Here is a 13,692-nt window from a genome sequence, read left to right on the forward strand (position 1 = left end):
AGTGAGCACTTGCGTCAAACTTTGCATGCAAGTTGTTAAAGATCAGAGCAAAAAAAAACAACTCAAATTCAAGTGCCGCCCGGGGTCTTTCACGGCAGCAAGAGGTGAAACTTTGAGGTTTGGCAAAGTTTTGCACCTCCCGAAAATGAATCGAATCGTGCGCGCGATCCTTTCGAACTTGGCCCATCAATCGCTGAAGGGGGAATGTGGGAAATTTGAAAAGTTTTCCCTGCTTCTTTCGCTCTCGCTCTGTGGGGGAAAACTTTGGTTCATTTCCAGTCCCGGTAAAAGTGAACGAGAAGTGGGTTTTTACTTCTCCGTTTTGTTGGAGAGAAGAGGTTTAGTTCGATTTTCGATGGAAAGTGGCAAACTTGGGTGGGATGTTTGAATGGCAATTGTGATTTCTGCCGAGAATACAATGGTAATAATGGATTGAATAAGGTTCATTATAATGGAACCTACTCAGCGATTCTTGAGATTGGAAATTGAGAGAGTTCGGGGTAGTTGAAGTAGGTCATTGTGGAGGAAAATCAAATCTTTGCTGTTTTGCTGTTTGGAATCTTGAATTTGATGATTCCGTTAAATAAAAAAATCAAATTTGCGAGATGAAAATAGCTAAACTGATGGGTATGATTCTCAGACTTATTACCTTCTAAATTTAGACATGGAATATATTGCATTTTTTTTAATTTCTTAAATCTCACTTATTTCACCCCCAATCCAATCTACTAATTCAATCACTCATTCTTACTTATTAGTTAATTTTTATTCATACACTTATTTAGCCTCTAAGGCATTCAGCCACTTACCCACTCATTCACTCAATCACTTACTCATTGACTCATTTTCAGTCCTTTAAATTTCTCTCACTCACTCATTTTAACTCTACTTACTTTCATTAATTCACTCACTCATTTATTCACCCTTTACTTGCTTTCACTTAATCACTCATTCTAATTAACTAGCTCACTCATTCGCCATCTCAGCTACATATTCTCGCTCAATTCTCAATCCTCAGTTATTTTAACTGACATTCTCGTACATTTAGTTACTCCCACACACACACACACATTCACTCATACAGTCACTCAGTCAGTCAGTCACTCACCCACTCATTCAATCATTTACTCAGTCAACACCTTTCGCACGCGCTTAATTTTACCCTACTTACTTTCACTAATTTACATGGTTACGAATTCATTTACTCACCCTTTTACTAATTGATGAATTCACTAAGTCAGTCACACACTCATTCACTCAATCATACACTCAGTCAATCTCACACTCACTCTCTTATCCACTCAAAAAATCAGTCTGTCAGTCAGTCACGCACTCAATCACTCACTAACTCACTCATTCAATCACTCACTGTCTCACTAACTCACTGCCTAACTCACGCACAAAATGGTGTTATGTTAAAAAATCAATAAATTACTTTTTCTTTCTTTCAGCTGCCATTGGAAAACAAATCAAAGGAGGCTATCTGCTTCGATATAAAAGTGAGTATATGTTTTGAAGCGTGCGGTTCAAAAATGTGCTCATTGTAGTAGAAATTTGATAAGTTTGTCCCACTTTTGGCTCGGATCTGGTATACAGCCTTCGAGTAAACAGATGTGCGTCAGTCTGTTTGCCCACCGTATCCAGGTTTAATTCGGCGTAAAACAGATAAAATGGATCCGATTGAGACCTGGGTCATGGAAGCGAAAGTGCAAATATTAACTTTCCGATAAACTACACCTCCCTTTGGCCCACCCTCATTCTGGGAAGCATTAGAAAAGTTAATAACATTTGCTCGTCCCAAATCCTATAGATAAGTGTGTCTGTGTGTCATGTTCAGGTCAAACACAGGATCTTAATATAGAGAAAGACCGGGTTTTGTTGCTTCGTCCGGTAACTGACAGCATCTGGTGAGATTCTCACAGCATCCATTAGAAGAACGAGTACCCACTTCAGTGCACCCAATTCGAAAGCATCTCTTGAAAGAAAAAAAAAACGAGGAGTAGGTACAACAGTATCGAATTCACATTCCTGTCGACGGAACTTTTTATCTCATTTCCACTCTGTTGAATGTTCACCCACAGACAAGTGGACATTGGTTTAACTCAAAGCACTTCAAAACTAACTGTTTTGACTTTTTGCCAGTGTTGCCATGTCTCATAAAATTAAACCACCTTTTGAAACTCCTCGTTCAAGAGTCTCGCCTCTCCGTTCCAGATGGGCGGATTTTCGGTCCATCGGTCGCTTTGCAGCCGGTCACATTCCGGGGATCACTCAGATGGACTGACGGAACGGTCTTCCTCTTTTGGCTAAAGTTTCTCAAATCGGCTTCGCGTCGTCGTGCCGCGTCGAGGCTTTTATCGAATAAACATTTGCTGTCGAATTTTATTGCTATTGATCTGTCCCAGAAGAGCCGTTGTAAGTTCTAGCTGAGGAAGGAGCAAGAAATCCGTCCATAAAGTGGCTTCTTCTTCAATCTTTCCCAACTTCCTATTCCCAATCGGAGCGACGACGACGACGACCATGATGATGGTGGTGGTGGTGTGATGGAATACTTGTTGGGAAAACCCGGACCCGGAGGAAAACCGACAACGGCACCGCAGCAATGTGTTGAATGCGAGATGCCTTTTTTCCTTGCGGCTGTTGGATGGTCGGTGGCCGGTTCTCTAATTGACAGCTGTCAGCCGGGATGCATTCTTGGAATTGTGTGCGGGGGGAAAGGCAAACAAGCAAGAAATAACTTTCTGAGGTAACACCTGGCGTAGTTCTACGTCATTGTCGAGTTAAAATATGTTTTTGAAACGTTTCAACAAAAAAACATTGACAGTCGTGTTCTTATCATCAAATATTTTATCGATAAGTGTTGTCAAAATGGGTTGATGAAATATTTCAAAGATAAAAGCGCAAATCGTCGTCGTCGTGCCAAATTGTCGTACGTGCATTTTGAGCCAAATTGAGTTAAGAACGCCATTTTGTGCAGGTCACAATGTCTCACCTTTTGATCCCTAAAATTCGATTTCAATCCTGAGATATTAAACGAAATCCGAAAGAACTCCATGCATTTTTGTCACTTTACGACAACTGGCCAGAGGGATTTAAGGTCAGAACGTGTCTGACGCACGTACAAGTTAGACTACCGTAAACATTTGTAATTATAACTCGGGACTCCAGCAACCAACTTCAACCAAACTTCTGGATAATGCACATAATGGTCAACCAAACAAAACGTGTTTGTTATTGTGTACATTGCGTGCTTTCGTTTTTGTTTATTCAAGGTCAAACATTAAAACGCGTTTTTTTCGGAACTTCTAAATGGCGGGTGCGACAAGATAGCACGACGACGTCGAAATACCAAGGATCTGACACGCATGCAGTTTCCTGAAGTCCCCATCAGAGGCGCTGTCAATATTGTTTACGTATGGTTTTTTTAAAGGTCGTTTGAAATAAATACATTTTTTTTCTCAAATTATGTGTTTTGTTAGTTTCTACCTTGGGTTTTACTTTTTTTTTGCATATATATGCGAGATAATTACAAGCACTACGTTATTTTTTTACATTTAACATTTATTAGATCAATAAAACAAAGTTCTACTTGGCCATTCAATAAAAACAACACAACACACTGAACTGAACTAAAAACTGAAACGAGAACTGAATAGCTTCAGTTTCCTGGAAACAAAATAAAATTTGTTTGATATTTAAGAGCGAGTTTTTCACCGATGTGAAACAGGTCGTATCGAGGTGCTCCGATTTGGATGAAACTTTCAGCGTTTGTTTGTCTATGCATGAGATGAACTCATACCAAATATGAGCCCTCTACGGCAAAGGGAAGTGGGATAAAACGGGCATTGAAGTTTGAGGTCCAAAACACATGAAAAATCTTAAAATTGCTCGCATTTCCGTAAAACTTCATCAATTCCAACTCTCCAAGATGCATTCGAAAGGTCTTTTGAAGCCCTTCAAAATGTGCTATAGACATCCAGGATTGGTTTAACTTTTTCTCATAGCTTTTGCAAATTACTGTTAAAAATGGGTTTTTTTAAAACCTTAATAACTTTTGGCAACAGCCTGCAACACCCATACTCCCATAGGTCAAAAGTTAGGGAATTTCATGGACTATAAGCCTACGGTATTAACTTTTTGGCCAATCGCAGTTTTTCTCATAGTTTTTCGATTTTTCTAGAACAAACATTTTACAACCTTAGTTTTTGCTCTGTAGGCCTCCATAGCGGCACTTTTTGGTCTCAATTTTGACATATTCGGAATCCTCAGAAAATTTTACATTAGATTGAGGTGTTGGAATTTTGAATTTGATTGGAAAAAATGGCATTTAGAATTATTTAAAATATTATTTAGAATTTTGTCGGATTAGAGGTAAACAAGTTTTCGCCTACTTGATACAGCATTTGACGTATTGATCATAGGGTAAATAAGATCTATTTCTTTTTTCAAAAATGTTTTATTTAATTATTTTTTAAATCAAAATTACAACTCCAATACTTCTAACTTACGTGAAATTGACCAAGGATTCCGATTATGACAAAATTGAGACCAAAAAGTGCCGTCTTCTTGGCCTACAGGGCAAAAACTAACGTTGTAAAATGTTTGTTCTAGAAAAATCGTAAAACTATGAGAAAAACTGCGATTGGCCAAAAAGTTAATACCGTAAGCTTATAGTCCTTTTTATTACCTATCTTTTGACCTATGGGAGTATGGGTGTTGGAGGCTGTTGCAAAAAGATATTAATGTTAAAAAAAATCAATTTTTAACAGTAATTTGCAAAAGCTATGAGAAAAAGTTAAACCAATCCTGGATGTCTATAGCACATTTTGAAGGGCTTCGAAAGACCATTTAAATGCATCTTAGAGATTTGGAATTGATGAAGTTTTACGGAAATGCGAGCAATTTTAAGATTTTTCATGTGTTTTGGACCTTAAACTTCAATGCCCGTTTTACCCCACTTCCCTTTGTCGTAGAGGGCTCATATTTGGCATGAGTTCATCTCATGCATAGACAAACAAACGCTGAAAGTTTCATCCAAATCGGAGCACCTCGATACGACCTCTAGAACAAACCTAGCAGAATCTACAAATACTGCCTCTTAATTTCCGTTGTGTTGAACTACGTTTTCAGAATACTGTCGAAATAGCATTAAACTAGCTGTAACTGAACACCAAAGTGCTGATATGCCAACATTAGGTTCTCGATGGAATTATATGCTGTTCACTTGGTTCAAATTTGAAATTAAACATAAATCTTTCTAAAGAAAAAAAGCTGAAAATGTTTTTATTTATGGAATTTATGTCCGATGCGCATACGACCTTTTCAAATGCCACGCGCTAAAAACTTGGTTCGATTTTGACTTCACTCGCTTTGTATGTGGATGACAGTCGTGTCGTAAGCGTGCGAAATACAAATATGACAACAGTTGAATAAAACCATAGAAAACCATTGCTTCAAAAAGGTTTTAAAACTCCCAATTTTGTTCTGGAAGAACAGCGTTTTAAATCTTTCGTCTACAAGCAGCTACCAACCAACAATTCGAACAGTTCCAAAAGTCAAAAGTTCTTTTCAAAAAATAAAGTTAAACAAGTAAAAATTTAGAATCAAATAAATAAATAATCTCTTCTTTCAGATAAAAGAGATCATTGGTGAAATATTTTTGGTAAAATCACAAACGTTGTTATGTAGCCTAAAAGGGGTTGCCAGAATCCTTTTTTTATATATTTAAACATTTATGTCTCCTATAAACATCATATTTTAGCTCAAAAAGTCATTAGCGAAGTTAATTTGACATTTTTATGGGTGTACAGCAATCAAGAAAGTTGTTGTCTTCTTATACCAAAATAGTCAAATTTACAGAACCAATCCCGTTACTTTGTAGACAGTACTTTAGGGGACTAGTCAAAAATTATCTCTATAGTTCCCGTAGTTTTGGAGATAATAAAATGTGTGCAGCATAAATCTTGGTTCATTAAGCGCCAGCTGAAGTGCACCGTAACGTTTGACTTATGACTACGTTTTAAGTTGTTCAAAAAATACACTAAATAAGTGTCAAGTTGCAATTTTTCCCATACTGAACCAAAATTCGATTTTCTCCTATCAATTAATCATCCTCAAACTAAAAGCTGTAACGCAGTGAATCTTCTGACCTAAATTCGCTTCCATCAATCACGTGCCCAGGACGCTTTCCGGAAATCCCCGGAAATACATCGCCTTCCTGGACTCGACTGATAAGGGAAGTAGCTTAAACTGCTTTGTCCCACAAATTCCCGTTTTACCGTTCATCCCTTCTCCGAAATTCTAGATAGTACGCGAACTCTGGAAAAAAAAACTTAGCTATAAAATGTCAGAAGTCATTTCGCCGTAAAACGAGCGCTGCTCGACCTTGTCGTGTATAAAACAGGAATTCGTTAAGAAGGATCTCTGCTAAACGAAGATAAATTCGTCCGGTCTCCTCGCCACCCGAACCTAGGCGAATGAAAATGACGGCATTAGGGTCGGATGCAGTTTTTGGGGGTGGGATGCACAAAACGAGACGGAATGCAGTTTATGGCAGTCTGGCTTGCCTACGTTTAGGCGATAGTGCCTGCAAGTATGCAGTCCCCCCTTTGAGCTTGACGACTGTGTTAGATTGAGAACTCGGCCGTTTGTTGCACACTTTTTTACGGTTATGTAATTTTGCTGGAAAAGTCCTGCAAAGTTGGAAATTTTTCACTGTGCATTGCATACTATAAGCTGACTAGTTTTTGGTTGTGACATAAATTGTCATCCACTCAAACCCACGTCACTTTCGAGAGTGATCCCCAGCGGAGCCTCCGCCGTGTTCAGTCTGGTGTAAAAATACATGTCACATGCCGGCAACGTTACAGTCGAGCGTATGTAAAAAGTTGTGCGGCAGGGGTCGTTTGCCGAGAACGAATGGGAAGTTTTGCGCAAATTTTCCAATTATTCTGCAGTTTTAAAAGGAAGCCACCAGATGGCGAGCGGAGGGGGGGGGGTAAGTGAGATTTTGACAGACGGAATAAAATTAATTAAAACTGGCAGCACTGTGCTGAAATGCTGGCTAGAAGACGAGGTTGGAGGTACATAGTGATGATTGCACCGACAAGGGTAATCAAACAAAATTGAGTTTTGGGGGTCTGTGTTTGCTGACTGCTATTTGCTGATGTGAAATTCAGCTCAAATTTGGCAGAGGATGCAATCTGAATAATTGCATTATCAGTTATACGAGCAAGAAAAGGGTTGATTTTATTTTTTTGTCCATTTTTTACAAACATTTCACATTTCTGGCAACACTGCATCGCCCAGATTATCCAATTTGAACGTGTTAGCCGGTCACGTGCCTGTCAGTGTGAGAAAATCCTAATCAATGCCACCACCACCGTCATCGATCACAATAAACATCATCGACCCACTTTAATGGGGATGTGTGTGACACTGTGACATGCGTTCTTCCCGTCCACCAACATTTTTGAAAGAGGTTTCGGACATCATCATCGTCCTTTTATTCGAGCTCTACCCTTTTCCCATGTGCGATTTGATGGTCCATTTGGGGTTAGGTTTTTTTTTCTCGAGCAAACAAAATGAATAAATCATAGAAATATTTGTTTTAATTTGCAATTTGCTGATTTGTTCAGATCAAGGAAGACACTTTAGGAAATTAAGAAGTTACACGGTATCCAAAAAAAATTGATTAGTGAATAAAAAATTCAAATATCGTTTCAATCAAAACAAGACAAAAAAATCTATTAACATAATTCTCGCTTACTTTTTCAAAAGGATACCTACATAGGAAACCCAAGGCGCATTGGTTGTTTTGAAAAAGTACTCTAGAATTCTTGAATGAATTTTTTTCTAAAAAATCAAGACTCAACACACAAATCTTAAAAAACTTAAAAGTCGAGAATCAAGACCTAATACTCAAACCTAAGCATAACATAGAACTAAAAACTCATTTAAAATTCAAAACTCAAGACTCAATCCCAAGTTGCAAAACTCATAACACTGGCCTACAAAAAATAACAAAAATAACTGCGCAGGCTCAACTCAAGGGGAAGCACGAAGTTTAAGGTCCCCAGAAACAAGTGCACTTGCTTTTTTCAAAAATATTTGGACAGGGCTGAATGGTTTTTCTCCAAAGTTTGTATAGAGAAGTAGGGCGGTTCGTCGATCTTGCATACAACTAAAAATTGCATGCAATATGTAGGAGAACGTAACAGCACTAACTCTCCATACAAACTTTGGAGGTTACGCTTCCCTTCGAGTTGAACCTGTGCAGAAACTTTGTTGGTCGGTGTAATCCAAAATTCAAAACATAGAATTAAAAATCAGTAAAAACTAAAAAGCTTAAGACGGAAAACTCAAGACTCAAACCCAAGACCCAAAACTCAATATTCAAAATTTAAGTCTCAAGGTCAAGACTCAACGCTCAAGACTCAAAACTCAAAACATAATACTCAAGACGCAAGACTCAATAGGGACGTGGCGTTACATCGTGCTGCCATCTGGTGTTTTTAAGTGCAAGAGTGGAAAAGTGCTGAGTCATCGTCTAAAAATAGACGGCGTCCTATCTCGCCCAGCAAAATGAAGTCGATAAAGTAGTTGGTTTCGATGAGAAAAAGTGGAAAATGTGGTCTCAAAATAGCGACGCCATCCCCCTATACCTAAGATTCAAGAAGAGGGTTTGACCCTAGAATCAGGAGTAATCTAAAGGTCGTGAGTTCGAATCCCTAAGAAGGATGATGAAATCAAGCTACTTTATTCAGATCTCTCCATCAGTCCAGAACTTCAATGCCCACTTAACCTCACCTTTCCCACTTCCCAGCTCGGGAGTTTTTAATCCATCACGAATATCGCAGAGTCCAAACCGGATCGACCATGGAGACAGATGGCGCGCATACTCGTGTATGCAAATTTGTCCCGATTTTTTTTGGCTGTTGCATCCCGTAGATCCTTTCTCTCGCGAAGCGACATCTGTCAAACAAGTTTTATTTTCCAATTACGCCATTTTGGATCGCAAAAAAATACACATCCGAGGGGTAGGTTCAATTGGATCTCAATCGAGTGCTATTTTCCGGACGGTGGACCCCTCGATGTTTTTGTTGTGAGGTTATGTTACCGTTGGGAGGATTCGGGCACGGTGCCAGATTTGGCCCGGGCCAAATAGGAAAAAAAACACAAAAGGTTGATTTTTCCATTAGTGTTATGAGCGGGGGCCCAAATTGAATCTGGAACTGACAGTTGTGTGTTTGAGTGTGTGAGTGTTGTAGTAGGCTGTGACCGGAGGGGGTTGACACCATTTTCATAACAATGACTCACTTCTCTTCTTGAGGCCGAATGAATAACTTCCAAATGGAATTGTAATCAATCAAAATTATTGAAGTCATCTGTTGCATTCCAGATGTAATTACGAGGAAGCTGGCAGCACTGCTTTCCTAATTGATTTCCCTTGCCCATCTGTCAAATTGGAACCGTTTCAATATGGCGGCCACGGAAACTCGTCAATTAGTAACTACTCTAAAAGCCATAAATCTTGTTCATAAATTCCGCCCACCAAGAACACACACGTGTATGGATCGGCGAGCTCAATTACTGGACGCCTTCACCGGATTCCGAAATTCCGGACACACCAAGTAAATCCTCCAACATGGCGTCCACAGAGTGTGTCATCATCAATCATCTCCAGCCGCGTCGCCGCCTACTGGGTTCGCGGAAGCTGTTGCATGTCACACTCCGGCAGATGTCGCCCTCCACGACGGACTTAGATGGTCAAAGAAAAATAGTGTCCCGATTATTGGCCACCCAATCAGAACAAGATCAATCATTTTCTTCATCACTCTCGTCAAGTGTCACCGGAAGATTCCGGTGCGGGGCCGCACTTGATCCCGTTTCGTGTCGCTTTTTGTTCCAAAGGGCTTCTTTGAAGATGAAGAGTTGAACCCGTTTCTTTGTCCCGGCGTGGAGAACAATGCCGTGCTTCAAAGAGGGCCATGAATAGATAGCCAAGTAGGCTTGGGAGCTGACAGTGAAAAATAATCCTAGCAGGCCAGAAGCAATCTGTCACTTGCAGCGCAGCTGCGTAACAACCTTGATGGCAACACTGCCGCCGCAAGGTCAAGTTGACATATTGACCGGTTTGCGAGCGGCAACAAAAAAGGGTCCCAAGTCAATAAAAAAAAGAGAGCGTGGTTCGTCCGGGGTTGTCTCCTCCTTCCGGGCCGGATGGGATCGCCACACATATGTTTGCATACATTTAGGGGAACGAGCCCGAAATTTGCAGGTTATGTTTTCGGGTTTTGTTTGGCGAGTGGAGGGGCGAAGCGATTGTGTTGACCTACGCAAAAGTGGCACTTGTTGGACGACGACGACCGGATGCTGCAGATCGTTATTGTTTTGGGAAGTTGACCTTGTCAGGAAAGGTTTTTTTTTGTCATTTTTTTTTTTAAATTTGTTCGTTTTGGTATAGGCACGATTCAGATCATCAGCAAAGTTGTCTTGGATTTAAATCTCAAATTAGATGCCTCAAGAACAATTTAAATGACTCGAAACAATTTTTTTTATTCGTCGAGGTGCCTTCCGAACTGCGTTGTCATGAAAAGGACTTGTGTTTTCAACAGCCTTCTTTTCAATGGCCAGGCCTACTGTGTGAAGTTCACCTCAAATATGGTCAAAAAACCTTGAGTGTAGTAGATTTAATCATGAATACATGACGAGTCAAAAGTTACACAACTATAATAGAAAAAAATCTCAACAATAAACACACATAATTGTCCTCAGCCCTTCCTCCTTATTGCTGTCACATTCGTTATCGAACTCCTAACCCACACACACACATAACCTACCTTACAAAGCTTGGTGTTGTTTGTCCCAGCGCCATCTGTCCGTGATGAAACTCATTTCCAGCGCGCTACAACGAAACGTTAAACCAAGCCAAACATGCTGGCGCCAGCCAATAACTCTCGAGAAAACAACCGAAATTAGTTCCCATTTAGCTCAATATTTAATTCTCCAGTAATAAACTGCATCGTCGGTCCCCTCCAGGGGGAAAGAAGCAACTCTCGACTTCTTGCCTGGCACTGGCAGCAGCCGTTGCACACGTTTTCTGCTACACTCGAGGGGGAAAAACGGTGCCAAGTTGGGAACAGTGCGGGAAAAGATTTGCGAGATAAGTTTTTTTTTTTAAATTTTGCAATACACAAACAAGTTCTTTGACATCGCCGATCGGAAGGCACGTCGGTGAAAAATGCTGTAAACCGAACGAAACGACTTTTTCATAGCTTTGCAGTTTGGAAAGCATGTCGACGACCACAAATAAAACGTGACTTTTTCGGTCATTCCCATAACATCGCAGCTTGGTGGGCTTCGGTGACCGTTTGCAGTACCACGCGTCTCCACTGTTTCCTTTCTTTTGCGCAGCACTGTAGTTGCCCCACAGAGCACAGACAGTTTGTTCGGAAGACGTACCTTCTGCAAGCAAAGAACACGTCCGTCACATCCCCAACGGAGCTTCCTCCTGGCAACACGGCCAACCCCTTTTGCGCTCATCCCACAACGACACGTCGTTTCATTATTTACCTGTGTATTGCAATTACAACTTTTTCCATTTTCTTGGCTTCCCAGCTGTGCTGCCAGGAGCTGCTTCTTGGTCGTTTGGTTTTAGGTTTAGTCTACTTGCAGGCGCAGGCAGAACCGGGTTATAAATCCCTCGAGGCGATAGGCGAAAGCTTGCTCTCTGGCAGCATCGTTCCTGGGGGTAGTTCCAGTGTTACGTAACGTTATAATTTAAATTTGTTTGAGACTTATCAACAATATACCAAATTTCAACAAACTTACATATCATGAATTTTAAAAATAAAATCTGAATTTTGAAGCACGTACAACTTGTGAAAAACTCAACCGTTACGTAACGTTTGAACGTCCCCCGCTCGATCCGAAAGGTGTTAAATAGAACATTTTATCGAGGACCCACGACGGGGGTAGGGTTCGGGGGTTGAAAAATGTGAACAAGAACCACCGAAGGTTGTTTTGGAATTCAGGGCATTGCTTTTCCCCTGGCGGCGGAGAACCGAACTACGACTCCGTGCAGAGGTGTGTGTTTGTGTGGAGTTGTGGTTGTGATGGTTTTTTCCCCTTTTTGGGCAAATAAGAGTGAGATCAATTTTGGAATTTTTAGGGAAATTGCTTGGGATGGAAAAAGGAGGAGGCAAGAGGATTTTGTTATGTTTTGGTTAGCTGCAAATAGGAAAAGCTTCCCTGGGAAGAGGTATTGTGGAGTGGATTAAAGTGTGGCCGGAACGGGTTCATGAAGATATTTGCATGTTGTTGTACTTTCGTAGGATTGCTTACGTAACAAACGCAATCTTTATTTTATGATTGTATTTATTTTTATTTATTGAAATAAAAAAGGAAAGCATTTGTTTTAATCCCATCTAATAGCATCGTTGCTGGGCAGGCACGTAGATGAATAGAGTTCGATTTCAACGTGATTGTTATATTAATCCCTTCATGACGTCGTTGCTCGGAAGGCATCAAGCACATGTCTGGAAAACAAAAAAAAACTTTTTGAAGAGACGAATTCTTGCATTCAGTTGAAAACGACTTCAATGGCCAGGCCTACTGTTAAAAGTTAAACGCAATGATAATTCATTGAAGGTGAGAGTCTTCATCCACCATTCTGACTTCTTTTTTTCAACTCAGTTAAAGAAACCTCAGGTGAATCTGTATCAGTGGTTAACCAGTTCAACGAGACTCACTTTTTTGTTATGATTTTGGTTTGGATGTATGTACATATTAAATATTCTTTCAGACAAAATTAGGAATATAATTTGAATAAAAAATGCAATGTGTACTTTGCCAATGAAAATTATCATCTCGTAAATTTTTTTTCCTCTCCGATTTAAGTATGATATCAACAGAAAAGTCTCGCATTTCCTCTACTTTAAAACTTGTGCCGTTCCCAACAACGTCGCCTTGGTGGTAAAAAGCCACGTAAATACACATATTACACCAACTTTTCCCTCTGCTCCGAGTCTGGCTGGCTCGAAAGTTGAGGCTGCTGCTGCTGCAGCTGACACGTGTCCCAGTTTGGAGCTGTCGCCTCAGCACACGACAGCTTCTTTGCCTTGTTGCCAGTTGCCAGACGACGATGATGATGATGAAGACGCCCACGCATCCGAAAGTTTGTGTGCCGGCGGAGATTTGCCTGCGAGGTTGGGAATTTTGAAGAAAATTGAATTTGAAAAAAAATCTTTAAAAGCGAAATATTGCATTGACATTAAAAAAAAAAAGATGGCGTTTAGTGCCCTTGGGAAGACCGCTCGTGCGCTGAAACGTCAACCAAAATTTTGTCTTCTCAGTTGACAGCTTTAATTCCAATAATGCACTTTTAATGTGATCATTTTTTTTCGCTGCATTCATGGAAAATTTCTACCTCACATCCATTATTCGGACAAAGGGAAAATTTTCACCATTGAAAAGTTCCAACTTTTTGTGTCTTTTCCCTTTTTTTGTGTTACTCAGTGTCATTTTGCAACACAATGAATTATTGATAATGTGCTCTGTGTCCATTTCGAAAATGATGTGGGAAGTGCATTTGGCTTGTGTCGTCCGAGTTTAAAAACGAAGCCGGATCTCACATCAGACTCTGATCAGAGAGGGACAAAGTTTCAAACAAAAGCCAAAAGCTGAACATTA

General features: G+C 40.2%; 1 protein-coding gene across 1 annotated transcript in view; it reads left to right on the top strand.

Annotated features, from left to right (window-relative positions):
• The window catches only part of LOC120424279 (uncharacterized), a 63,547-nt gene that overhangs the window by 8,717 nt on the left and 41,138 nt on the right, over window positions 1-13,692 (top strand). The window contains exon 3 of the mRNA XM_039588349.2: window positions 1,452-1,499. Coding sequence (XP_039444283.2) covers window positions 1,452-1,499 — 48 coding nt within the window. The remainder of the gene's footprint in view (window positions 1-1,451; window positions 1,500-13,692) is intronic.

The sequence above is a fragment of the Culex pipiens genome, chromosome 1, assembly GCF_016801865.2.
Source record: "Culex pipiens pallens isolate TS chromosome 1, TS_CPP_V2, whole genome shotgun sequence".
Lineage (NCBI taxonomy): Eukaryota > Metazoa > Arthropoda > Insecta > Diptera > Culicidae > Culex > Culex pipiens.